The sequence below is a fragment of the Corvus moneduloides genome, chromosome 2, assembly GCF_009650955.1.
Source record: "Corvus moneduloides isolate bCorMon1 chromosome 2, bCorMon1.pri, whole genome shotgun sequence".
Classification (NCBI taxonomy): domain Eukaryota; kingdom Metazoa; phylum Chordata; class Aves; order Passeriformes; family Corvidae; genus Corvus; species Corvus moneduloides.
The window spans coordinates 30,475,079-30,502,886 of record NC_045477.1 but is presented as its reverse complement, the minus strand read 5'-3'; the positions used below and the strand labels follow the sequence as shown (position 1 = coordinate 30,502,886).

Below are 27,808 nucleotides of genomic sequence, written 5' to 3'. Positions count from 1 at the left end.
CCTGCAGTGGAGCCGCAGCCCGGAGCAGCAGCCGCGGGAGCGGCGGGGCCTGGAGAGACTCAGCGCCGCCCGGGCCGGGCCCCCCGCACCGGAGTCCGGGGAGCCCCCCGGGGACGAAGCCGCGGCCCGGCGGAAGGCGGCGGAGGCGCCGCGCAGGCCCGTGAGCCGCCGCGGCCTCCCGGGGTAGCCGAGCCCGGGCAGGAGGAGCTGGGGCCTGGGGGGAAGCCAGGGACAGCGGCCGGGGTGGGGGGACACCCCCGTAGCCTGCCGGGGTGGGGGAGAGACCGTGTCCGCCGCCCCCCGCCCCGTCCGCAGCCCCGTTAGGCAGCCCCGCGCCCGGTGTGCGGACACCCCGGCGGCCCCCCCCGCCAGGCCCCTTCCCCGCAGCTGGTGAGGGAGCTTAACACTTGCCCCCTTCCCCACTAACGAGCCAAGGGTGTGCAGAGGCCTCCGGCACCTAGCCCTAGTAACTACCTAGAAGCAGGGCTGCTCTTCCTCGCTGTGGATTAGAGCCTTCTGAAGCTCCCTCAATACTTGTTAAGGGGAGAGGTGTCCTCCGACCCCAGTTTCTGAGGATTGTGAGAATAACCCTTACTGCTTACTCTCTCCTGCTACTGAGGGAAGTCCTCTCTCAAGCAGAGCAGACAGCCCTTCCCCAGACCAGGTAGTAACGGGAGTCTTTACAGAAGAAATCCTGTATGCCCAGGAGAGGCAGTTCCCAAGACAGAAATAAGCAGGAGCTGCAGATACTTACCTAGTAATTTTAATTATTTACATCTGCTCAGCTGGTGATAGAGCAAAACAAGGGAGAGAAAGCAGAGAGAGATTTAGCTATTCTTTCCTTTTCCAGTTGCTGGTTACTGGAGATAAAGGTAATTTCCAATACTGATCTCATCCTCCTTCATCCCAAGGAAGATCCCTCATCCCCTAATCCCGAGAGGGTTTTCTTCAAATACCCCGTGCAAGGAGAGAAGACACACCTCCTAGTTACAGGGAGAGGAAAAGGCAGATTTCGCTGATAATATCCACAGACATAGCAAGAATTTTTTTAGAGTAAGAGATTTTCTCCCCCCTTAAGGACAAGGTGTATCTAGAGAAAAGAGATTTCTTGGTAGGCAGGTTGGGGAAATTGATTTCTGAAATAATCCGACCATTAGTGAAAAGGCTGTTTCCCAGGGGAACACCCCTTTAGTAGTTAGCTGCCAAAAGAGAGAGAGGATCTCCATCCCGGGATAAAACCAGCAGTTTTAGGGGACTGACAGTCCCAAACAGATTGTTTTAATACTCAAGATCCTGATTTCATCCACAATCCTTTCGCCCTCGAAATATTTTTCGAAGAAGCCCTTGGAATAGCTGACAGCAACCGTCTGAGTATGGGTCTCAGAGAAGGAGTGTGAAGGGCAGCACCCCAGCAACCAGCACTGAAGATAATCCACCTCCCTCCAGAAAATCTTCCAGACAGAGTGAGTGACCACATTATATCACCTCTCTATTCCTAGCTGTCCTCTCTCGCCTTCTGTCCTTGTTTTCTATGTCTCTTCTCTCACTGTATCTGCTTGCTTTTAATCTTTTAGGTGTTTCTGTTTCTGAACCTCTCCCCACCTTCTTTTCTGTGTCTCTTTCTCAGTCGTTTAGCTCCGTTATATGCTATATGGAATTGACCTGATTCTTTCCCTCACTGTTTAGCTTATGGGAGACCTTAGCTCTGTTTAATTGTAAGAAACCTCTCTGCCCTTTCCCTTCTACTTTCTTTCCCTGGTTTATTCGTCCTAGGCTCAGCCTTAATCATCACTGGTGTGACTTGATTTCTGTCATTTAGGGGTCATTGAGAACGATAATACTGGCCAAAAAAAGCTTTGAGGAGACAGGAGCAGTGATTTGTAGTGCCAGTGTCCAAGGATGCACCTGTGGGGTGGAGTGTCAGATCTCCATGTGGGTCCTACTATGGTTGTAACTGTGGGAATAAAACCATTGTGCGGTGCAGACCTCGCTGTGCTTGGGGTCCGAATGTACAGATCCCCATGCAGGTACTCTGAGATGCGTGTCCTAATGGACCTAAGGGACTGTGGGATGAATTCTGGAATGAGTGCCCTTGAGAATGGGTCCTGTGGTGCTCAGGGGCCTGGGAATGAAAGCTATGCTGGTGGAACCTGCCCTGAAAGCCAAAAGAAGCCGTTCAGTTGCCACCAGTCTTCATCTGTGTCTTATGCTGCGTTCAGGGGCTAGGAATGTGAATCCTGATGCTGGTGCTGTGTGAGTGAGGCGCGCTGGTGCTTTTTGTAAATGAGGCAGTTAATTCCCAGCCACAAATCAGTATTCTGACACCAACATAGTGGTTTCCTGAGAAATCAAGTCTGAGGGAGACTTCATCTCAAATAAAGCCAAAGCAGATTCCAGTAGCAGAAGAATCATGCTTAAGGATATCTCACCTGAGGTATTACTGTTTCTAGTGAGATAGCAGTGAGGAAATCCAAGATCAAAGGGTCAGGACAGGGAGCCCTTTTGGAAGCCATTTGGGAGAGCAGTGGTTAAACAGGGAGTCCCTGAAGAAGGAACTCCTTGGTGTAATGTGCTAGCAAGATCAGACAAAAGATGCCAAAGTGATTCCCCATTTTGGCAGAGAATTTTGTCAGTTAGCCATAGCTTCAGAAGGTGGCTCTTTCTCAGGGAAGGCTGAACCACCAAGCATACCTGTGTTCTGGGGGTACTGTTAGATGCCCTCCTACCTGTTGCCCTATAGTTATGCAATCAGCCTGTTTTGAGTAGAGCTGTGTTATCTAGTACAAGGGAAGAGATAACTGAGGCATTTTGGCCTTTGTACATTCAAGGGGATAAACTGACTTTTCATGCTCTTGAGGTTAATTTACCTCACGCTGCCCCCTTCCTCACAGTAATGACTTGACATTTTTCAAGTGCTTTTGCTTCTGATGGATGCCTGGGCACTTTACAGAATATGTATGCCAGCCTTAAAAAAATTCTGCTCTTCCACAACAAATTACCTTTGTGCACATGAAACATTTTTTTTTCTTCCATTAATGATAAAGATTCTGTATTTGCTGCCTGAGCTTTTAGATGTTCATTACAGACATAAAAAGCTGGAAGTGGTGTGCCATAGACTAATTGTTATTTATTTGTTAATTGCTGACAAGGCATTCAGTACTGACTTGGACACAAAATTAAGACAATCTCTGCTCTGAAGATCTCATAATCTAAAACCCAGCTATACAAAAGCTGGGACATACTCATAAATTTTAGGGAATAATTTTTCGAGAGCACAGCTCTTCAGTGTGATCATGGTATTCACATCAAATGTTTATCACAGGTGAAAATGCAGCTTCCTCTGAGGTAGAATACTGCAGCTGTTCTGCACCATTTATTTTATACAAAAGTATCTATGCAAGAAAAAAGGAGAGTATTATTTATTTTCATGAAAGTGCAGAATACTTTATAGGCACAATGAAATGCAAGTGTTATAAGAGTTTACATTAAGAATGTTAAACCTGACCACCTAAAATTAGACTTTAAAAACCACATTAATGAATCCAAGTAAATAGCCCATTTCTTGTAAATGCCCAGGAACACAGACCTGGCTTCAACAGAAGCAACGAAGCCTCCTACATTTGAGGAAAGAGACACTTAGTTGTGTGTATATGGCTCTGTAAATTTAAATTTGGACATTCATGCTTCCAAAGTTGACTTTTTAAGTTGAAGCAGTCTGATCCTGTCCTGTGGGCAGTCAGCTCCCATCTGAGAGCTGATGGTGTGGCATTTCTCAGGTCAAGCCCTTAAGCAAAATGAAATGAGATGGTCTAAAGAGTTATGGGAAAAGGATTCCTGAGAGATCATGAAGTTATAGTACTGTTTAAGTATGTGTTCTATAAGTTCTTGGGTTTCATCTTGAAATGTGGTTTTGTAGGCAAGTTTCTAGGATAGAATAAGGAGTCCAAGAAGTTGGAATGAAAGAATGAAACAGTTTGAGGAGTTGGGATCTAGTTTTTCAGTCCAAGGGAAGTGTAATACTTCTGGTTTGGTTTTTTTGTTGGGTTTTTTTTCTCTCCCCCCTCTAAAAATACAGCTGAATGCTGGTGTCTCTGAAGAAGTTTATTCTTATCACATAGGTACAGGTTACTACCTCTTCCCTTAAACTTCAGCTGACCTTCATATAGTGGGAGATTGTCTGAATCCCAGTTTGGATCTTTGGCCCTTTACTTCAAATGTCAGAAAGGAGGTGTGGTTAATGGCAACTGTGATATGGACAGCTGTCCCTCAAGAGCAGGACTGAGCTGATTATCTCATTTTACACAGCTGTTAGGCAGGAATTGGATCTCAGTCATTAGCAACCAAAAGATGAAAAATGGTTCTGGACACATTTTTCCATTTGCTTCTCCCAACCTTGGGTAGAATAGTAATCAGTGACTTTCACACAGAACCTTCTATGTTTTGTAGTACTCCATTTGCCAAACCTGTTTCTGAGCGATGCTTCAGAACTGAAACTTTGAAGGATACTGTTTTTGGTCTGGAAGGCATCTTAGAGAAGATGAATAGTCCCTAGATTAATGGGCAGCCTAATGTGATAGCTAACATGTTTGAGCTCTCCAGTTGTGTTAACTCTGAAGCCTAAAGAAAAGCCTTTAATTTGCTGTATTGTTGGCAGTTGCACATGTTATTTTAACAAGAGTATCCAGTTGATGTGTTCAACCTCCAAATGCTTATTGTCTTTGTAGGAGGCAGTATTGCTACTTGCTATCTGTTCTGCTGGTTTTGTTTCCTTCTTCCTTCTAAGGGATATGTGACGAATGTAAAAACTCTGTAACATCTTTCTGCCCTGTACTGATGTTTTTCACTTTTAAAGGCCATCTGTGTATGTGTGTTACTGAGAGAGAGCAAGCATGCTGCAGTATGTTTTCACAATTAATTAATTGCAAATTTTCATCTTAAGTTTGAAGTGAAATGCAAAATACTGTGAATGTTTCAAAATTTGGAGATCTCACAACCAGCTTTAAGACCAATCTAATGCTGTATCCTGTGATGCTTTGCCAAGATTCGGACTAGATTGTCGTTTTATCCATCTGTCTTTGACCTGCCCAGTCTTCCACCCCATCCTGTTATGAACCTGATACTTACTTAGGTAGGCAGCACAGATTTAAAGGTAGGCAGCAGAGATTTTGGTAGTACCCGACCTTTCCTGAATCCCTGGGCTCCATAGCATCATGTGGCACTCATGTACCTCTCCTGCACCTTTAAGGCCCGGCATGTTTCCAGCCTGCCTACTTCTTGACTCGCATTTCCTCCTGCACCCACTCCTCCTCTCAGTTGTTCCTGCTCTTTGCATCTCTTTTCTCGTGTGGCATTCTGTCCTGTGGTCCTAGAAGCCTAAAATGCTGCTTTTCTCTTCATCAAGCAAGCATCCCTCATCTCCTCTCTAGGATTCTTCACTGGCAGGAGTCTTTTACTGCATCTCACAGGCTCTGTTCTTACTTCCACATCTGCATTTTGACCTGTTCCTGGCTTGCCTTTTGTTAGATTATATGCCTGTGGGCACATAGGATTTTTTGTCTGAGGTTATCTCAAGAAACTTCTTTCTTTATCACTGATAATACCCAGTTCTGCTTGGCTGGGAAATGGCACTTGGTCTCCATAGTCCAACTCATTTAAGTCTCCCACCCTCCCTTCTCTTCTGGCCCCTTTCCTTCCTCAGGAATAGCTAGATTTTAGTTGGTTAGAATGAAAAACCCTTCCATTACATTCTCTGGTCCCCTCTAGCACTTGAGGATCTTGGTTTTCAGAACTGAGCTGAACATTTTGTGCAAGGCCCTGTACCTTATTCCTCATCTTTCTGAGCTGGTCAGTTTATTTGATGTGAAATCAAGAACTAAGGGAATGTGTGTTCTTTTTTGGCCTTTTTTATGTATAAGAGAGAGTGAGTAATGAGGGACAGGGTGAGATGATGAGTGAGAGCTTTTATACCTTGAGGAAAAAAAATATTTGCTTTTTTGTTTTTTACCATTAGCAATTCAAATTTTGTTTATGCTCTCTGCTCTATAAAGACTGTGGCTGATTATAGCAGAAATATGTAATTACTGTTAAAAGTTCAAATCTGAATAATTGGGAAAGAATCTGAACACTTTGTGGTCACAAATTAAAGGAGCAAAGTTTCTGAATTCTCCGTTTCCCCTAAAAAAACTATTGTTAAGTAAAACCAAGGCAAATTCTCCCTCCCCATCAGGAACTTGCAGAGAAAAATAAACAAGCTGCTAGAATAGTTATATCTGAAATTCTTTTTATCTCCACCTGAACAGAGCAGACAAGGTTTGAATGTAGAGAACTGGTCTGGATTTTGGGAGAGCAATGTTGTCTGCATGGTTCTGCTACTCCTTTCCTGGCTGACCTTGGGCTGCATGCTTCTCCATGCATGGCTTCCCATTTATCCTGGAATAGGTTATTGATCCTTTATAAGGGTTCCAAAGTATAAGGATGAAAACCACTTTATAATGGCTGCCTGTTCTTGCTGCTGATTGCCCTAATTACAATGTGATATTGAACTCAGAACTTATATATGCTGGGTTTTGTGCTGTTAGGAAACAGTGAAAGCATGATGCCCCAATACATTTCTGTTTCATTGAGGGACCAGTCACTCCAAAATTGAAAGATCCTGTATGATTGTGTGCAGTCTAGAACTGTTTTGTAAGTTGACTTCAGTATAGATATTCTCATTCCCTTGAAGCTTCTCCTGAGATCTCTAATGACCTTTTCTTGGCCAAGTCTCAGGGTCTCTATTCCATCTTCATCCTTCTTGGCTTCCCTGCTGTTTTTGACACTTGATCGTGCCCAGTCTTGAAATCTTGTCCTCCCTTGACTTTTGTGACAGTATTTTCCTGGTTTCCCTCCTAACTACTCTAGTCATTCATTCAGTAGCTTCTGCACTAAGTTATTTACCTCCCTCCGTTTATTTTTTTTCGTAAGTTAGACACAATGACCCACTTCTAGTATCCTCTCTTTGCTTTTCTTTACCTCCTTCATGCCAGGGATATTAAATTATGCAACTTTGCATACTACCTTAACATATTTTTAAAATTAATTGCTGCAAGTTTAAGACCCCTGAGGCCACTATGGAACTCGAGAAAGCTCCTTTGAGATTTGCCTTTGTTTCCTGCTTTCCTCTGCTGCAAGCTTCCACAGTTGGGCCTCTATAATATGTTCTCGCTCTGAACATACAGTGTAGGGACTCATCTTCCTGTTCATGGCCTGAATCTTTTGCTGCTTCTTTTTCAGTCTCTTTGGGTAACCCTTATGCTTCCTCCTTCATTTACCATCTCTGTTACTGTGAGCTGTTCTTGCTGGCCTCTGACAACCGTGTTACCTTCTCGTCATCTTAAAAAACATGATTGCTGAAGCTGTCCTCCTGGCATGCTTTCTCAACACGTTGCCATCTCCTCCTTGACAAGCCTGTGCTTTGGCTATCGTCCACCACATAAGGTTCCAGCTTGTTGTGCTCACTCTAAGGGGCCTTCACATTTCTGTTTCTCCCCTATCTGTCACTGTCTCTTACTGCATTGTCCTTTGCTCTGCCAGCAACACTAGCATGACATTGTGCTTTTCCATTTTTTGCATGAACATCTCTTTGCATTCTTCCTCAGCTGACTCATACCTTGATACACACAGGAATATTGCCAGCCAATAGAGGCCAGACATACTGGAAAGTACTTATTTCATAGAATCCTAGGATTATTAAGGTTGGAAAAGGCCTTTAAGATCATTGAGTCGCACTGTTAATTGCATATTTGCAATTAGCTGTTTTCAAATATACAAATAGCCATTATTTGCATTTTTGAAAATTATCCAAAGGTCTAACTGATACTCAAAGGCAGTCATCTTACTATATGTACCCCACTCTCCCTGGCTCCTTTTGTGAAGAAGGATGATTGCAAAAGGAATACAGATTGTCATAAGCAAAGACACAGCATCTTGAAGACTGGAATGTTCGAGGTTAGAGCAGAATGATATTTACCTGAAGCTGCAAGGTGACAACTGTGGCAAGCATGTGTGTGGAAGAAAGGGACTTCTTCCAGTGTTTGTAAGGAGATGGACAGAAGATTTAGTTTCAGGATGATACACAAAATGGAGCATTTTGTGAGTAGGTTGCAGAAAGCCAAGCAGCAGTACTAGTGTTTTAAGCAAGGAGAAACCATTAATGGGTGTGTGTTCTGTGGCAGTGTGGTTCTGAATCCTCTTGACCTTCAAGCGTGGTACAAATCTTTGCGAGTTGTGAGCCAGGCCAGGGATTGTCAGATGTTTTGTCTACTGGAAGAGAGTTCTGTCAGTTTGAGAATAACAGCTAAAAGAATAATAAAAAGGAATTATGTTAAAACAGTGGTTGAAACTTAATTTATGAGCCTCACACAGTATTATTTGATTCTTCTGATCATTCTCCAACTTCAGTTTCAGCTGTGCTTTGCTCTCAGACTCCTCTTTAACAGGCTTCTCTGCAGTGCTTTGGTAAACTCAACTCTGGGAGCATGTGCTCTATGTACATTTTGGGCACGTGGTATACAACTAATCTGCACTTGATAACAATTTCCTTTTTTCCTATGAATTCAGTACAGAGTTCTTGCTAGTGCTTGATACCCGTTTCCACAAGTGGGTTGTGGTTTGTTCAGCAACTATTACAGAGTTCATATTGACTAATCTGTTTTCAGTGGTTCAGCCTTTGGTGAACAAGTTCTGACCACTTGCAGTCAAATTTTCATTTTCCCTATACGTGGCTGACCTTCCTTTCTCTACCATAGAAGCTTTTCACTATTGCTGTCATTGAAATGCAAGGCTAATAGTAATTTTTCACCGAGAGACCCATTTTTTTAATGTGAATAATAATACAGTTTTCATTTATAAGCATGTTGCATTCTTTCAGCCTGGGTTTCTGTATATGCCTTTGCAATGCTGTGCAGATCATCTGAGCAAGATAGTCTGCATGCTGATCTACTTCTGATGTTGTCTCTTAATTTCAGAGACAATCTGGGTATTATATCAGTGTTTGCATATCTTGTGCTGAAGGTTTATTACTGGATGTGATTCTGACAGGCAGGTAAAATGGAAATCCTTCAACCTCTCATGGGGCTGTGGGAAATACCTGCTCTTACATACTGTTTCTCTACGACTGACTTCCCAGTTTCCAAGGGAAAATTTCATTCCAGATATGTGCTCATAAATTTGACTTATTCCAAAACCAAGTACCCTATACCTTTCTCAGTGTAAGAGTAATTGTTCTGTTAATATTCTTAAAGCAAATGTCAAAGATTTCTCTCCTGCCATGGCATATGATTGGAATTACAGCTCCTAGTTCCAACGGTGAAATATTGCATAGTGGTACTGAGGGTGGAGGGGTGCTGCAGAGACGCTTCTGCTGTGGTGATGTATTTTCATTGCACTTCTTCAAAGTGCTTGGTTTACTTTTTACTTCAAATCTGTTATTGGGAGGGTTGTCATGGGACATTTGGCTTATTATTAGAATAAGTCTTTTCTAGTAGTCTTATTACAAAGGAAATAATTTCCAGCTCAAAAGTATTTTATGTATACCAGTATTCTCAGTATCATTTACTGTTTCTTTTGACAGGTGTTACATATTCCCCACTTTACCTTACACAGCATCATAAATAAACAAACTGGTCCTAACTTCGAACACATTTTCAGACTGTCTAAGGGGTGTCTGCAGTGTTTGCATAGTATTTCTCAATGCTTTTTTTTTTCCTATATGTTTATATAGCAGACAACAAAAACATTTGATTCGTTGGTCTTATTAAAATCTGGCAAAGCACTAGCTATGCTCAATCCTAGCCTGTTATGCCCACAAAGATACTGCCTCCCTTGACATGAGCATATTTCAGACTTTGGCTATAATGCCATCTGTTGATAAGTTTAAATAAGCAGGTCAGGTTTTGTAAACTATACCATTTGTCAGTTTCATACAAAGCTAGGACGTAATTGCCTTTGGAATTGAATCCTGATGCACTTCCAACATGAGGGTTTGGGTGACTTTATAGTTCTCACAAGACTTCATGCTTCATTAGTACCAAAAATGCCTGCACAGTCAGTGTCGTTCATTTACTAAATTCAAAATACAAAATTATAGCCTGCTAGTGCACATTTCACAAAATGGAGGGAATCGAAAGGTCCTATGTTAAAATGTGTTATCACGATATTTATTTAATCTGTAATAAGTGAAAACAAATTTCTTTTCTTTTTGTGTTTCTTTGAGACTTAATATGAACGTCATTTTGTTGAGATTTCTGTTTATTAAAGGACAATCGTATCTGTATGTCAGTTTAATTATCGCAAAACAATCAGTCCAGTGATTTATATTAAGCTATGCGTGGCCTAAAAGTTTTTATCTTCATCTAACTGGTAATTTTCAGTACCATCTCAGTGTTTCGTGCAACTTTGAGCAAATTTTCCATTCAGGATACAGTAATCACAGTACCACCTGTGTTCTTTTACACAAAACAGCACTGAGCATTCAAAGCCATTCTGTCCCTCACACGAAGTCGTTCTGAGCAGGGCTGTAGAGTCAGACCCTGACACGTGGACAGGTGCACGCTGTGACGGTTCATGCTCGTGTAGGCAACACCACGCCGTGTGCTCTTAGGTGACAGTAGCTTCCTTTGGTTGGATCCCTTTTCCCACTGTGGCTCATGACTAGTGAGAACCACGTGCCCCCTGTTACCACATCTGCAAGCCTACAGTTAATCAGGAAAACATTTTTTGGCTTATTCTGCTGCTCCCCAAAAAGGGAAGCATGGTTCTAGGGTATGAGAATATTTCTTACTTTCTTGCCCCAGGGATGGGTTTTCCTCCTTTCATATGGCACTGCAGACAGAAGAGTGCTGTCAGACTGTAATGTCTTTATTTTGTCACTAACATGACACCTATCATTCCTTCCAGGTTAAGTTTCATGTTATGAACAATACCCAGCAGCCTCTTTTACTTCTGCATTTGATTCCAGAAATATAAACATTTCCTGGAGGCTTCTCACAAGCAGTTACCAAAATGATGGATAGCAATTTCAGACTGGGCAGATAATCAGTATCCACTTTTCTTATTTCTTACATGAAACAAGTATTTCTGTGAGAATGTTTGCTTAGAGAAGATCAGATTTTTCAGTGTTTTATTCCTGCCATCTTAGTTCACACCACGTTCTTTTTGAGGGAAAGCACATATCTTAAAATGGCAAATTTCTCTTCCTTCTAGACTCAGCAAAATGGATTATTTTCCCCTTTTTGTATTGGATGAGGACAGAGGATTTTTTGTGTAATTTATACAAGTACATCAGAACTGCCTTTTTTTCACCAAAGTAGAGGCTCTCCATTTCTTCATGCATGTGGTATTCTTGTTTTACTTTTCCTCCTTACTTTGTGGCACTGTTTCAGAAAGGTTACAGTCAAATAGTCCGTTTTTGCCAGTTTTTTTATTTGCTAAATACCTTAGAGTCTAGAGGTATCTCTGAGTATATTAGATGGATATTGTTAGATCACTGGATCTGTGTTTCATGCACCTAAATAGAAGTGGTTGTATATTCATAGGTGTTCTACAGCAGTGTCTGTCATTTCTTGGTAGTCTGTTGCGCATTTCTTCTCTCAAAGTTCATGTTGAGAAACTTGAGTCTCCTTTAAATCTTTTGCCATAGTGTTTCATTGGATCAGAATAGCAGCAAATAAGGCAACAGTGAAAGTAAACACAGGGGAATGTAAATGCAGAGATTTATTCTAGAACAGGCATCTTCTGTAGGCAGTGCACAGCATGGTGCCATTCATTGTATGGCTCCCTACTTCAGTCCTAACTGATTCTGCCTGACCGGCCTTTGAGTCCAGCTTTAGAGAATGTTTCAGGCTGTTAATGCTTATTAACTGCATTCAATGTGACCCTTAGAGTGTTGTTCCCCACATTTCATGTGTTTTTCTGTCCTGATATGCAAGTACCAGTGATCCTGGATAAGATCTGGCTGGCTTAGGGTGAGCATTTGCAAAGTAGCAAAGTACAGGTTTCTCAGTGCTGCTAAGGGATGGTGCTTATTGTCGCACAGACAGAAGCCTGGCTTACCTTTGCAGCAGGAGCTTCCATTTGCTAGTTGCAAAGATTCAAAGTAAGGCACTAGTTTTCCTGGAAAGCTGTAGGGAAGTATTACTAGTCCCAAGCGAATTAGTGGTTATTAAAAGGTATTCAGTGCAAGGATTTTCTTTAATACATTGTTCTTACAAATTGGACAGATTCTTGTCTGTTTAACTGTAGTTTGGGGTCAGTGCTTGGCTGGACTTTTTGCATCTCTCTGACCTGTCTGACTTGGGATTGTACTGTAACTATTTAGTGCTTGTGAAATGAAGACTCTGCAGTCACCTTCCAGCTGTTGATGGTGGTTATGACCTTGGCTACCCTACCCTTGCTTTTCAAATTCAGCCAAGTACATAAACAGATAGCATTTACCTTGTGGGAGATTACGAAGTCTGGTCTTTGACTTTCTTTTTACTTCTTTGAAATTAATTCTGACTTGCTAATGTAGTAGGATTTTTTGAAGCACCCTTGATTTCAGTTCAGTGTGTTTATTAGTTATTACTAATTTTTTCTCTGTTTGAGTGGGATCATAAGAGAAGAGTTCAAAAGACTTGCCAGGCAATAAGCTGGGAAAGGAAAGTTGGAAGAATTATCAGCTGCTCTGGTTTGGCTGCAGCCTTGTTTTATCATACTATTAAGTAGTGTCAAGCTGATGCACCGAACACTTGGGTCAGGTGAATGAGATATGCAACATAAATTAACAGTAATATTTACTGCAGAGCAAGTATTGTTTTAAATAATTTAGTAGCCAATTACACTGAATTATTGTTGCCCTGAAAGTGTTCTGGAATTGCCACCTTACCTAATGTTTGACTATGCCTGATTATTACAGATCCTATATTGCCAGCAAATCCAGTAACATGATCAAGTGCAAACTTGGAAAAAAAGGTCTTATTCCACTGCTTTGAAATTTCCCACGTGATTGCTATTTGGTCTGAGTCTTCACTTTCTGTCCTAAATTACTGTCTAGCGTATCTGTTCTTAAAAGGCTGCTGCGTTTCACTGAAAAGTGGTTGTTTCAGTACTGGGTGACAAGTGCATATATATATATATACACGGGGGGGTTTTTTAAGATTTTGGGATTTTGTTTTCTTGTCGAAGATTTTTATAAGCCAAGGAATGAAAATATTAAAATTCTTAGTGTGGGTGTAATCTGACCCAATTCTAATTTTGCTTGTCTCCCTGACAAGTGTATTTTATACAAATGCACAAAATCTTGTGTACTGGATGACGGGGATGTTGCATATCAGCCTTACATTTTACTGCATAGCCAATCATCCCAGATGCTCTACTGACATAACCTGGGCAATTCTGAAGCTCTGTGAAAACAACAGTGCTTTCTTCTGTTTCTTGAATTTCTGGTGTTTCAGATTGGTATCTTAACCTGCCATAGGCTTTTATAACCTAATTTTCTTGATTTCTATGCTTGTCTTAAAAAAACAAAAGGGAGGAGGTGGAACAGAGAAATTTGTATTTATTTTACTTGGGAGTTGTATTGTTAATGCAACTGATATTTCATAATGGTTTAACAAGAAGCAGCAATTTGTTTTCTGATTGCACCACAGAAATTAAAATTTATATGAGACACATTTACAAAATGAAGCATTCAACTTATATTTAGTTCATGTTTGTTTTCTTCCAAGTGGGATGCTACTTCTAGTGAGGGCTTTGCCTGTGAAGTTACCATGTAAATGTAGCTGTGTTTTGATTACATGGTGGTCTGTCCATCCCCACTGGATAAAAATAGATTGTTGCTTTTTCCTTGTATTATTCATGAAGGAATAGTCCTACTATTTTTTTTTTTTAATTTGTGTAAATTTCAAATGTTTGATATTAGATTAAATCAGTCAAAGAGTTATTAAATAAAGCACAACTTGAGGGGGCTGGATAATGGAAAGTGTTTAGCAGCTTAGATCATCTAGTTAGCTATGTAGCAAGTAGTCATCCCTATGCTAAGTGATAGTGTGGCAGATGAGTAGATAAGTAAGTTAGTAGCAGTTGGGCTTTTGCTTTCCTCCCCAAGACATAAAAGTGTTTCCACTCGCCATAGACATTGTGGTGCTGCAATTCGGAGGTGTCTCCTGAGGCCCTGGCTGTGGAGCCGCTGCCTGTGGGGGCTGAGGGATGGATTTTGTTGGGGTATTGTGTAGGTGTTTGAGCCCTAAGAGGTGTGGTGAGCACATGCATGGAAATGAAAGGTTTAGTGCATGTGAACGCGTTGGAGTATGGACTTCAGTGCTTTAGTGCTGTGAGAGCACTGGAGTGCAGAAGTGAAAGGTATAATGCATATGGTTGTGGGGGAAGAATGGGTAGCTTCAGTGTCAAAATGCTGGGTGCATCTGTCTCTGGATCTGTGCATCCACACTGTGTTATTGTCAAATGCCTATTTTTAGAACAAGTATCTAATTGGTATTCATGCAGATGGGTGTCTCCCTGTCTCATCTGATCCACTCATCTGAGTGATGCACTCAGTGGGAGGTGTCTGCTGATGAATCTTTTCTAAGCAGAGTGTGTTCGTGTCAGTCTCTTCTCTCTTACACGTATGCAAGTGTTTAATTTGCTATACATACCTAAGTGTGTTTGTGTGTTTGTCTTGTGTATGCTCCAGCATGCTCAAAGACAGTGCCATCTAATCTTCTGGAAAAACTAATTTCAGAAATGAAAGGTGTAGAACTTGCATCCCTTCAAAACATGATTCTTCTCTTTATGCAAAGAGCAGTGCAAGTCATGGCCTTGGAAACCTAGCTACCTTAGGGAAGGACTTCAAGGGATTGCTCCTAGTTAGAGTAATGCAGCCACTTGTGAGTAGGAATGATGAACTTTCTGCTGCCTTACCTACTGCAACAGACTGCATAAAAGTTAGTGTGCTAAGTGTACAAGTTCATACAAGTTCTTGCTGCTAAATGTTTTCTTCTTATAAAATAATTGTTAAGTAGAAATTCCTGTATACAACTGCTAGCCGGGTGTGTTTTATTTTTATGAGGGGAAGTATATAACATTTATGAGATAAAAGATCCTGAGTCTCTTCCTGTAGCAAACTTATGTGACTTCAGACAAGTGAGTTTTTTCTGTGCCTCAGAATTGGAGAAAATTCTTGCCTGTGATACTGTGAATTCAGCAGGATTTAATTCAATGAAATTATATATATATATATTTAGGGAAAACTGGTTATGGTAGGCAAAGCTTTAACTATTATGAGCTTAATATAGTCTGTTCCAACTCGACATGGTAGATGTAATTATCTATATATAGTGTTATGCATGATCTTGGTGTTTTAAAATGAGATATGTAATCCTAGCTCTAAGGAATAGGATTCATTATAATGTCACCTAATGCAAAAAGAGAGGCTAGACCTCAGAGACAAATTAATTTCCCCTCAAATTGAGATAGTCCTGACTTTGCAGATGATCTAATTAAATTCTAGTTTGTATATGGCATGAATGAGTATTTCCTTTTAGCTATGATTTTCCTCTTACCTGACACCACAAACCTGCTGGCTTACAGATGATCTTGGCGAAGGGTACCAAGGTTACATGGATTACGTAGTAAAGGAGTGAATGTGATATACCTACTGAAAGGGCTCCACTTCCCCTAAGCAGATCTTGGTTTTTTACCTGGGATCGGTGCTCTGGGTAAGACTGCCCTAGCAATGTTACCATCAGTGTTACAAAGCACTGTCCCAGCTGCTCTCAGTACGGATGATCCTCCCTGAGGCACAGTCCTAGGCCTTTTGGGATGGTTCTGGCTGGCTGTGAATAAGATGCATGAAGTAGGATGATCTTCATACAGGTATTTGTGATAGGGGGAGAAGCCAAAGAAGAACGCAAATGGATGTTTCTGTTCTTACGCTTCACCTTGTTTGTGTCTCAAGTGTTTCTTTTCCTCTCCTTTCTCCTCACAGATATTCCTGCTTCCAGCACCATGGCCTCTGACCTGGAAAGTAGCCTCACTTCCATAGACTGGCTCCCACAGCTTACTTTAAGGGCTACTATTGAAAAATTAGGGGGGTCCTCACAAGCAGGACCTCCAGGGTCTGCCCGAAAGTGTCCCCCAGGCTCACCAACAGATCCCAATGCCACACTGAGTAAGGATGAGGCTGCAGTGCACCAAGATGGGAAGCCACGTTACAGCTATGCCACTTTGATCACATATGCCATCAACTCATCACCTGCCAAGAAGATGACGCTTAGCGAGATCTACCGTTGGATCTGTGACAACTTTCCCTACTACAAAAATGCTGGTATTGGTTGGAAGGTGAGGGCTTGCATCACTGAAGTACCCTTTTTTGCCTAATTATAAGACTTACTTTTTAAATTCTATGCGAAATAGCCGCACTGATTAAAATAAGGCTGATGTAAAACTGAGTTGACCAACTGGAGAAAATGCAGAGCCAGAAGTCCCATTTTCTCTGAGTATTTTGTTGAATGTATGTGGTGGTCCATTAAGAAGGAGTTTGCCCCAAACCCACCAACACCAACCAAGAAAAACAAAAAAAAAGCCCCCACAAAACCCACATCACTACCATCCTCTGCATCACACTGATGCTATTTTCATTGCACCTTCTGTAGGTGTAGAGCTGGTTCAGCCCCATATTGTCATCTTAATCCATCCCTTTCCACAGCTTCTGTTCTGCCCCATTCCAGGAATATGTAGTGACCTTTGGCTTTTGAGTATGTACCATCCTATTTTCTCTACCTGCTTCTGGGCATACTCAGAAGACTGTATGTTTTTGTTGCAGCACTTACCTGTATCTCTTACTCTCTCATCAGAACTCTATTCGTCATAACCTCTCTCTGAATAAATGTTTTCGAAAGGTGCCTCGACCAAGAGATGATCCTGGGAAGGTAAGAAATCTGCTCCTGGGCAAGCAATTTAAAACTGCAGGGAATAAGCTGGGGTCGCCCTTTCTAACTCATGGTTGGAATTTGAAACCTAAAGTGTAGGCAAAAATGGAAGCAGTAGTAAGATTTACTGCAGTCCTTTGGCTACAGAAGCATTTACTTAAAGGGAACCTGTAAAGGAGCTTTAAAGGTTTTAGTAATTATTTTTCTTATCTGTGATCTTCAGTTGACTTTAAAGATACTGGCAGAAGTCAAAAGTGTGATTGAATGTACTTTATTAGTTTTGTTTCTTTTTCTTGATCTTTGTCTGTAAAATGTGAGTGTAGCCCAACCAGTTCTGTTATGAGAGAGCATAGTGGCTGCTGGTGAACAGCAGGACTGTGATGTGACATCATGGATTTCATGGAGGCAAGATCCATGGAAATGAGAGCAGAATTACTACCTGTATAGACTGCAAAATACTTGGTGTTGAAAAAAAAATGTCATCACCACATAGTTTAAATATGTAGAAATAATTTACGAGTAAAACTCAAGAATTTAGGAATTTGTTGGCTTACTGAGGACTGATAAGGCTCTGATAGTATATACAGATTGTAAAGGGGAATTGCTAGCAAAACCAAGACTTGACATCTTGGCATGCAGATATTATTGTTTAAAAAAATCCACAACCAAACAAGCAAGAGGAGATGGTAGGGGCAAGAAGCTATGTATTTAGACAGAAAGATTGTCTCCTCCCCCTCATCCTAAAGTTAAAAGAAAAGACCATTTGCTTGAGCCTTTTATTTCAGGTTATATTTAAGGGACTGTGTGGTACTCAGTTGGGATCTATAAATGGAAGTAGTAGATCTCTGAAGATCACTGCTCAAAATTACCATTAATTATGTGGCTTATTCCAGGAAATCCTAACAGAGTTAAGGGTATATGTTTGCAGGTGTTCATTGGCATGTTGGGCTGGGTTTATAATGAAAACCTGTTCTGTGCTTGTTACTTATTCAGATGTTGATTGGAGGGTAAAACAAGCTAAATCACACTCTAGAGTTCTTTTTGTATTTATTCAGAAGACAACACACATAATTACAGACTATTTTATGTTGAAAGAGACCTCTGGAGGTCGACATGTACCTCTATCCTCTCCCAGACAGGAACAATCACATTAGGTTGATGAGATCTGTCAGATTTTGAGTATCTCCAGAGATGGAGATAGCAAAACTGGGCACTTGTTCCAGTGCTGCACCACCATCATTGTGAAGAAAATTTTGTTTATATCTGACTGTACTTTCCCTTGCTGTAACTTGTGTTTTGTTGCCTTTTCTTGTGTGATGCTGTTGTCTTTTATAGTACCCTTACGCAGTTGAAGACAGTGGTTTGATCTCCTTAGCTTTTTCTTGTCCAAGCTAAACAGACCTCTCTGTACATCATGTGTTTTAGTTCTTAACCGTGGTTTATTTCTTAGCCATCATGGCCCCTCTGTGGATGCTCTAAGGGGAGTCCCACAACCATGGAAAAAGAGCAATCCTTCTAGCTGTCTCTGCCAAATCCCAGCATTGAGTTGGTTCTCATCAGTTAATAATAAATGCAAGTTGTGAGGAAGCTACTGAACAGAGTGTGCAGGCCCAAAAGAGTTCACTTAGCTTGGATCAAACCATCCTTTTGGTGTCCTGTCTCAGAGTGATGGAAAGCAGAGGATTCTGCCTTCCATCAGTAGCACTGTACCTCATTGTTCAATGCAACCCAGTGCAAGAGAGGAATCTCTTGCCAATACCCAAGTCTCGGTTGTCTGAGGTTCTAGAGGGTGGTCCTTGTGGTCCTAATGTTTAGTTGGTGCTGCATTCCTTGAGTCAGCAGCCCCCTACTTCAGGAAGCTCTGTGATTTCATCATGCATTCACCAATGGATCTTCTTTCCAGGGCTCTTATTGGACAATAGATACATGTCCAGATATATCTCGCAAGAGGCGGCATCCTCCAGATGATGACGTGAGTGTTTTTCTTTCCACACAGCACGGAGTGGGCTGGGAATTCCCTTCAGCACCAGACCATGATAATGTTTTGGGGTCAGGGTGTATAGATGGAGAGACAAAGGCCAGGACTGAACAAACTAGTGTGTGTGTCCTGCTGATTGCCTGTTGTTGCTGCTATTCAGTAGGAAAGTTAATCTTGTTTAAAGTCCTTTATCCTGACTTTTCAGTGACTAAGGCCCAGTCCTCCTCTTTTTTAAGCCATGAACTTCTACAGCGGGGGAGCTGGCTTCCCATCTGCAGTTTCACTTCTCCATCTGTTTTTGATTTCTGCTCCTTTCCTTTTCTCTTTCTTCCCCATCCACAGATACCACAAGACTCCCCAGAGCAAGAGGCAAGTAAAAGCCCCCGAGGGGCTGTTCCAGTCAGCACAGAAGCCTCTTTGCCACCTGAGGCCACCCCTCAGATGTCGATCCAGAGCACCACCCCCATTGCCAACTACAGTCAGGTGAGCCGCAGGGAAAAGGATAGAAGTGGGAGGAAAAGGAGAGTGGGAGGAGTGTATGAATGGAAAAGCGAAGTGGTGAGGAGAGGGAATTGTGAAAATTGTGATATGGAGGCAAAAATAAAAAGAAAGGAAGGAGCTGAAATTGCAGAGATAGAAAATAAGGAGGAAGTGAATTTTAGCAAAGGGTTGGATGGGGATAAAGGATAAAGGCATAATGGTGTTAGATAGCTGAAGAAAAGGCTGGAGCCACTGTGCTGCAGAGGAACGGTTGTGGTTGGTGTTCTCCAAGGAAAATGGCAATTCCAAAAAAAATTTGGGAAGATTTGTTGGAAGATGAGCGAAGTGATGCAGGATATCAGTGCATGTTCTATGCATATCTGGTCTCTGATCTCTGTCTCAAGCTGCAAAACCTAGTACAGGCTAAAGGCCATATTCCTCCCTCCCTTAGCAGGGTGCAGGGCCTGTGGATGTTGCCTCTACTGTAGCCGGGGGGCAGGGCCGTGAAGGGGCCGATGTGCCGCCCCCGCTGTACAGTGCCAACCATGATTTCAAGTTCTCCTACTCTGAGATCAACTTCCAGGATCTTAGCTGGTCCTTCCGAAATCTCTACAAATCCATGCTGGAGAAATCATCTTCCTCTCAGCACGGTGAGTAACTATATGCGTCATGTGGGGTGGGCAGGTATCTGCCCACACAGTCTTGTCCATTTGGCATCTCTCAGATCTTTCCTCATTCAGGAGCCTGTGCAAACAGACTTTCCTTCTTTGGCATGCTGTAATTACTTCTGCCAGAAGCTGATAAGAAATCTGCACGTCCTTTATGCATTGCTCCCCCTAGTTCTCTCAGAATAAAAAAGCACAATGATTTAAAAATGCCTTGTGTTGATACAAATGCAAATACTAAAATGGCAGAAACTGAGAAAAATGAAGTCCTGAAGAAAAGCATGTCAGAAATATTCACAGTCTGTCAGGCTAGAAACCATAAGAGGGAGGGGATTGTTGCATCTGGAGTTTCTCAGAAGGAGAGTGGAAAATCATCATTGCTCAGATCTGTTGAAACTAGGATTGTACAAGGCCTTGGAGAATTAAGCTTTGTGGATTGAGAGCAGGGAAGAGAGAGCCTCCAGCTCCATTCGTATCTTGCATTTCTGGGATTGAGTAAGCAGCCAGAAGAGGGCAGAATCACTGCAGGGATGAAATGTCCACGGAAAATATTTCAGAAAAACTTTCATCTCTTTCTGCCTTAAAACACTCTTGTAAATATTAATCTGGTGTAAAAAAGGAGTGTGTTATTACATGAGCTTCTCACCTGTGCTATCAGCCATCACACAGTGCAGGCAGTTTGCTACTCTAGAAGGGGCCTCCTGAACTTGAAGCTTCAGTGAAATAAAAACGTATATACCTTTACTGCTTTCATCATGCTGGCACTCCGAGTGGGAGCCCGTTGTGTGAGGTGTTGAAGTATGAGTGAGCAAGTTACAAAAATGTAGAGAAGAACCTTGATTTGATGTGTTCCTCTGATTTTACAAACTTAGCAGTTGTCTGCTGTTTTTTTCCTTCCAAATCTTAGGCTGCAAGGCAGTGTAGGAAAACTTGCAGGTTTTGAAAAAATTTTGTAGGCAACTTTTGAGTCAGGATGGCAGTATTCATCCTTTCGCCCCATGACAGTAGTAGGATACTCTAAGGGTTGATGAAAATGTGAGGTTTGCTTGCAGATGGGCAAGTAAGGGTACTCAAAGTAAGAAGTGAGTAGCTCAGGTTAATGGCATGTAGTGCCCCTGACTGGTTTTCCACAGAGGTTCCCCACTGTATGGGGAGAATGAACAGGGGAAGCAGCCATAAGAGATATGCTGAGCTCCTGGTGTTGGGGAAGTATGGAAAATACCTGATGCTCTCGCATGTAGGGGTTGCCTGAAATACAGGAGGATGGAAATGACACACCCAGTGAGTCAGGAGGAATGAAAGTAATAAAGGAGCCCTGATGTGTACAGTGTGCTCTTTGTACAAAAGCAGAGTCTTTTATGACCTCTTATGATCAGTGTGAGAAAAATTGTGAAGATTCCTGACCAAGCTGCTTGTAAGAAGGGAACTCCAGGGAGCCTTTGGAAACAGCAAGTCAGATTAAGTATTAAGCTACCCATTTTCTAAATGTTCTGCTGTTTAAGTTTGCTTAATGGTCATTTATAGGAAAACAACACGTGCTTGGCATTTCAGGAGAGGTTGGATTACTTTGGTAAGTCTAGGAGAAAATCCAGGGAGGAACTTAAGTGCCTGATGCTGTACTAAAATCCTTCTGGGTCTTTGTCGTAGAGCTTTTTGTTTTCAACAGTCTGGAGCACAGCAAGGGCCTAACTGCACAGGTGATGGTTGTTGGTAGCCTGTAGAGGGCACTCCGAAAGCTTCATAAATAGCGGGATGAGCAGTGTGAAATTAGAGCTGGATCATGTAAGCAGAGGTCTGATCCAGGCTGTCTTAAAGTTCCCTCCTCTTTCATTTACTCGGCAGGTTTCTCTTCTCTCCTTGGTGACATGCAGCCCTCCAACCACAATTACTATATGTACCAGCAGCAGCAGCAGCAAGGCCCCTCCTCAGTGGGTGCTGCTCCCCCACTCCACACTCCAACCCCAGAGGGCTGCCCATCCCAAGGAGGAAAGCAGCAGGGTGGTGAAGGTTATGGCCCTCCACCAGTGATGTCCATGCACCCGCCCCCAATGCAGCATGGAGGTTACCACCAGCATCAACAGCATCACCCGCACTCCCACCCACAGCAGCAGCCACACCAGCACCAGCAGCAGCAGCAGTCACAGGCCTCAATCAACAATGCTGGCTTTGGTGAGTCGGGGTGCTGGAAAGCACTGATGGTGGAAAGGGAGCATTAAGGAGCTCCCAGACAGAAATTCCACAAGTGAGCTTTCCCTAAGTAGTACCTACTTGTGTGTAGAAAATGGGGAAAAACTGGATATGGTTGAAATCTGAGAAGGAAATTGCTTCCTTACTGGAGAATGGAGGATAGATATATCCACCCTGGGTTTGGGATTCTGTTAAGGGATGCAGCATAAAGTCAGGGCCTTAGTGAAGAAGGAGATACCATCCCTGGTTTTCCAAGGGAGAAAGGATTTCTAGCTGTTGTAGCATCAGGCTCTTTGGTGAAGAGGGGCCAATCTTTTTATATTAAGGGGTGGAGGGAAAGGGTGATCTGTATTGTATTAATCTTGTCCCTGTTTCATTCCAGCGTTTCCCCCTGATTGGTGCTCCAACATCGATTCCCTGAAGGAAAGCTTCAAGATGGTAAACCGGCTGAACTGGTCTAGCATTGAGCACTCCCAATTCTCAGGTCAGTGTTGGCCTAGGGACTAGGGCTAGTGACTCAATGACTAGGGCTGGAGTCTAGAACATGCAAGTGCTGTGCAGGGATCTTTTTTTCAATGTAACCATGGCAAGTGCCTGCATTTCTCAGTGATTCACCTCATTTTTAAAAAGAGGTGTCCTACTTCATGGGTTCTGTTAAAGATCCTGAAGCACTTGAATGAAAACTGCAGGATTTGGGACAGGGAGAATTAATCATAGAAGTATGTCAGAAAGCTAACTGAGATTTTTCCTTCCAACTCTTTCTTGCCTTACCTGAGTCAGTGTGACAGTATCCTAGATGTGGAGCTCTCCAGGAGTCTGGTGACAGATTTGAAACGATAAAGTTCGGTTTGTGAGGAGGAGGTAGGATTTAGGAGCAGGAGACAGAAACTCTTAGCAGGAAAGATCACAGTGTGACTACTGTCTTTGACACTGTCCTTCGTCCCCTGCAGAGCTCATGGAGAGTTTGCGCCAGGCTGAGCGGAAGAACTGGACGCTGGATCAACACCATATTGCCAACCTCTGTGACTCCCTTAATCACTTCCTCACCCAGACTGGTCAGCTCCCTCATCTGGTTGGCCCACAGCAGCCCCCTCGAATCTCTGATTCTTGTGCCCTGAACAGTGGCAAACAGGAGCAATCCATGAACCAAGGTAATTAGGGGAGACTGAAATGACGTGTAAATGAAGGCCCAGTTCTGTGAGTATCCTAAACTACCTGCAGCCTTACCAGGCAATGCAGCACGGAGCAAATCAGAGCTAGGCTGTCAGAGATGTTCATAGCAACTCAGCTTCCTCTGGCTTTAAAGAACTGGGATGTCCTATACCTGTGGCCTGGACAGACTGCTGTTATGTGATGCATGCTACTGACAGGCAACCTCCAGGCAGGAATATATTTAAAAGGCAAACCTGGAAGAGGAGAAGGGGATGGTGCTTTTTTAGGTGACCCACAGAGAGGAATGGCAAGGTAGAGAGATTGCTATTCCAGATGGCAGGAACAGTAAAGGAGAAAGTTCTTGCACCCTTGTTGGAGAAATACTGTACAAGGAGTAGAAGATGCATTCTGAGGAGGGGACATGATGGTCTTGATAGAACTGTAATGGTGTGTGTCATCTAGTACTGAACTAAATGGATGATACTGAGCCACCTTGCGGTGTTTCTGGATGAAAATTTTCTTCTTTTACAAAAATAGAGAAACTCCTGCTGGTTTCAAGAACAAGATCCCTGACCAAGCTATAGCTTGCAGTTAGGACCCAACAGCTGAACATCTCCTCAGTATCCTGTGGGTCTGAGTGAGTTGCTCTGTGGCTGAGCTGCTACCCAGTCAGGGCCAAGGCTTCTGACCTGAACATTAACAGCTGTTTTTTTGTTTTCTTAATTCATTTCCTTTCACAGTGAACTCCTATGGTCAGCCCCAGCCTCCCCATCTCTTCTCCGGGCCATCTCCTATGTACCAGATTTCCACCCAGGACTCTCCAGGATATAATCGCCCAGGTAAGGGGTGACATTAAGGCCTATTATACCAATCAATATTAAAGAACTTGTTCCAAACCCCTTTGTGCATTTCTCCCAAAGCACTTAGTAATCAAATGGAGCACTGTGGGTAGAGAGGGAGCAGGGACTGCAAGGGACCCTCCATTTAGGGCTCTGTCATAGCTCTGGGAAGGATTAGGATTTCAAAGGCATGATTTCTTTCACTTCACGTAAAGTCTTCTAGCTTAGCCTCACCCTCAGTTAGTTGTTTGAAGACAACTGTACATGAGAAGCTTCTGTTGACTAAGTTCTTTGTACTCTCTCAGCAGTCAGCTATGAGGTAAGTAAAGGAGGCTGAAACTTAACTTCTGTAGAACCTGCTGTGGAGAATTTCACAGCAGAACACTCCCAGACATTGGTAGATGCTGTCTGACAGAGGGATTGATGCCAGTAGTGTTCTTGTTTGTTAGACAGTTGGAAAGGAGAAGGCCCAGATCATTTCTGGTTTCTTTTGCCCAAGGGCCCACTGTGAAAAAGGATGTAGTTTTTGATTCTAACTGTTCTCTTTCCTTTTTCTTCTTTTTTCTTGTCTTTGGCTCAGCTCATCATCTGGTCCCTCGGCCTCCAGGGCCTCCTCCAGGCGCCAATGAGGAAATCCCCGATGATTTCGACTGGGACTTGATCACCTAGCGAGTTACAGACTTGATAGCCCGTCCTTTATGAAGGATGTGGGAGGGGAGGGGGACATGGGGTCAATGGTGTCAGCACCGCCCTCCCCAGCCTCCCTGCCTTGCCTGTATATAGATATATATTCTCTATCTCCGCCAGAGAAGCCACCGCAAGATGCTGCCGAAGATAATCCTTCCTTGCGTCCTGTTTTATCTTCTTTTCTTCTTTTGTTTATTATTATTATTGTTATTATTATTATTACCAATAATTGAGCACAGCCCTCCCCCTCCTCCGGTGGCCTCGGACGCATCGGATCGGCTCTTTCGTGTTGCGCAGTGCCCTGTGGAGGGCGGGAAGATGGGTCCTTGGTGCCATGAAAAGACCTTGGAAGGCTGAATCCTCGAGTGCATCTTTCTCTGCCTCCATCATTTTGCGTTTAACAATCCCTCTTTCCCTTCAAGGTGGCCGGTGAATCTGTTGTATTGGCTACTGGAGTGAGAGAGCCTAGTGGACCCTGGGAGCCTGTAGTTATGTTGTTTCGTAAATGTTGTAAAGGTCAGGGGGCTGAAGGGACACTGGAGGGGTGATCTTAGCTCTGTGAACTTCGTCGCACCAGCGGGAACAGCAAGAAAAGAAGTGGTGTTCCCAAGTACAAGAGAGGGTGATCCCTGAGGTAGGGAGAGGTGAGCTGAGCTGGGAGGGCAGACCTGAGTTCGGAGAAAGGAGAATGTAGCAGAGATGGTATTTCAGCAGAGAAGTTGGGTTTCAGAATGTGGTGCCATCTGTGAAGACTGAGAGAGATTTTGAGGGAATCCTGACCCATTTCCTACACTGCCTTTTGCAGTCTCTAGGTGAAGCCTACATACCCATCAGGTGAAAGAAGCAGTCAGGGGTGTCACATGTGATTCAGCAAGTTCTATTCCCCAGAGCTTTTCATTTCACCCCACACCCCTTCAACCCCTTTTTCAAAATATGTAGTGAGGCTCTTCCTTTCATATGCAAATTTGGAAGTTTTCTCCCATCAGTATATGTCCGGTTGTTATTTGGCCGTCCGCCCCTCATATTTCTTTGGAGGCTGTCCTTGCCTGTGGTTGAGAGTGCCAGCAACAGGAGTCTGGCTGTGTAGGCACACATCCTCCGTCAGCGGTTCCCACTTGGTGAATGGGCTCATGGTGGGCAGAGGAAGCTGCTGTGCAGAGTGGGGCTGAACTCGGGGGCTGCTGGTTGAGGGCTGGACCCTCTGGTCAGGGACTGGGCGGCCCTCGCGAGCCAATTTTGTAAGAGGGGCGTAAGGGGAAAGAGGGTGAAGCGGGGCAGGGTTTTGAACCGACTAGCCAAAGAGTGCAGTATAAAAGGGAGGAGGGTGTGTCAGACCCCTTGCAGTTCAGCTGGGGGAGATGATGTAATCTAGTGTAAATCCTGAAGGATAAGCTTTGTCAGCACGTGCAAATCAGGAAGGTGGAAAAGGTGCAGGAGCAGGAGTGAGCATTGAGATGCTTCCTCCCCAAAGTTGTGTCCTGTGTTCCCCTTTTTTTCTGGTATGGCTCTGTTATGTCAAACCTCTTGTTTCCTCTTAATGGTTCTTAGGCCTCCCTGCAGCCCTTATTTCCTGTTTACCAGTGAAGGGAACAAACATGGAAATAGACTATCATGGCTGCTTGACAGACCTGGAGCACAGGAGTAAAGTAATAACCTCTATTCTGACTGCAGGAAGGTGGGGAACTAGCACTGCTTTTAAATTTGCTGTAGGAATAAACCAATTGGAAATTGGATTGTTGTCAGGGAAGTGGACAGAGTCTCATTGCATTGGAAGGGGGGAACAATACTTTTTTTCTTTTTTTTTTTCTTTTTTTCCTTTTTTTTCCCCCTTTTTTTTTGTTTTAAGTGTGTGTTTGGGGGGGGAGTTCATCACTGAGCATTTCCAAGAGAAATGAGGAATCCCAGACAGCTTCAACGTGGAGTCAGCTGTTACCTCTGCTGCCTCAGGATGGGAATGATACAGCCTGTGTGATAGGTTTCTGTGGAAAGTGGCACCAGAGACGACAATGAGAGACAACTTCCGGCAGGTGCCCAGTTAGTGTTTTGCAGAGGACATTACTGAGAGCCAGCCCTGTGGAAGTCTGAAAACACCACCGGAAGAAAAACAAACCAAGATGGCTCCTTCTGCGTATCCAAGTGCTCCTCATTTGCATATTTGCCTCATTTGCATATTAAGTTGTGCCTCATTTGCATATGTAAATACATGCCGGTCAGTGTGCAAATTAGCCTCGTTCCTCTGCCCCTGAAATCAATGTGCATTGTTAGTGCGTGGGAAGACATCGATGGGTGGGCGTGGAGCTCTGCGGGTGCGCTGGCACCGGCCTGCAGGGAGGGCAGGGGGGCCAGCCTGGCCCACAGAGGGGTCTTGCAGGCCCCTCCAGCCCAATGTGGCCCTCAGTGCTTCGTGTCAGGGAGAGAGGGGCGTGGTCTCACGAGTTTATTTTTGTGCATGCTTTCTTAATAAAAAGAAAAAGTGAATGTTTATGGTTTAACTCTTTTGGTGCTCGTATTGATTTTTTTCTTTCAGCGGCGCCTGTCATGATGGCTCGGTTCCCACCTTAGAATTTGGGTGTGGACATGGCCAAATGGACCGCCCACACCTGGATGTACTTTAGACACAGACTTTTTAGGATGTTAAGAGCTGAAGGTTCTCCCAGCTGGCTGTTCTCAGGGCACTGAGATCTAAGAGTCTTTCAACTCAGGCTTACCAGAAAGGCAGAGTGAAAACTCTACCAATGCATAATGTCTGTTTGTCGTACTATTTCCTGACCTTTCTCTTGTGAGGAAGGACTAGAACAAAAAGCAGATTTTAAACTGCTTCCATAGAGTATGTAGTAAATATATTTCTGCTTTTCAGGAGCAGGGAACATTCAGTCT

At 43.3% G+C, this 27,808-nt stretch overlaps 1 protein-coding gene across 4 annotated transcripts; it reads left to right on the top strand.

Annotated features, from left to right (window-relative positions):
- Window positions 1-27,423, top strand: FOXJ2 (forkhead box J2). 4 transcript variants are annotated; one of them, XM_032098914.1, is made up of 12 exons: window positions 1-183; window positions 1,339-1,463; window positions 16,001-16,353; window positions 16,869-16,943; window positions 18,847-18,915; window positions 19,264-19,404; window positions 19,853-20,051; window positions 21,909-22,235; window positions 22,636-22,737; window positions 23,204-23,404; window positions 24,146-24,244; window positions 24,825-27,423. In XM_032098914.1, the coding sequence occupies exons 3-12, from the start codon at window positions 16,021-16,023 to the stop codon at window positions 24,911-24,913; spliced, it is 1,635 nt and encodes a 544-aa protein (XP_031954805.1). In that variant the 5' UTR covers window positions 1-183; window positions 1,339-1,463; window positions 16,001-16,020; the 3' UTR covers window positions 24,914-27,423. The 4 variants fall into 4 exon arrangements, with proteins under 4 accessions (XP_031954805.1, XP_031954806.1, XP_031954807.1 ...); XM_032098915.1 differs by lacking the exon at window positions 1-183 and adding an exon at window positions 215-390; XM_032098916.1 differs by lacking the exon at window positions 1-183 and having other exon boundaries at window positions 215-1,463; window positions 19,856-20,051.
- Window positions 27,424-27,808: the final 385 nt, after the last annotated feature.

Coding starts and splice junctions, on each gene's coding strand:
- FOXJ2 (XM_032098914.1), top strand. CDS start 16,021: ATGGCCTCTGACCTGGAAAGTAGCCTCACTTCCATAGACTGGCTCCCA. Junction 16,354..16,868: donor ATGCTGGTATTGGTTGGAAG/GTGAGGGCTTGC, acceptor CTCTCTCATCAG/AACTCTATTCGTCATAACCT. Junction 24,245..24,824: donor TCCAGGATATAATCGCCCAG/GTAAGGGGTGAC, acceptor TCTTTGGCTCAG/CTCATCATCTGGTCCCTCGG.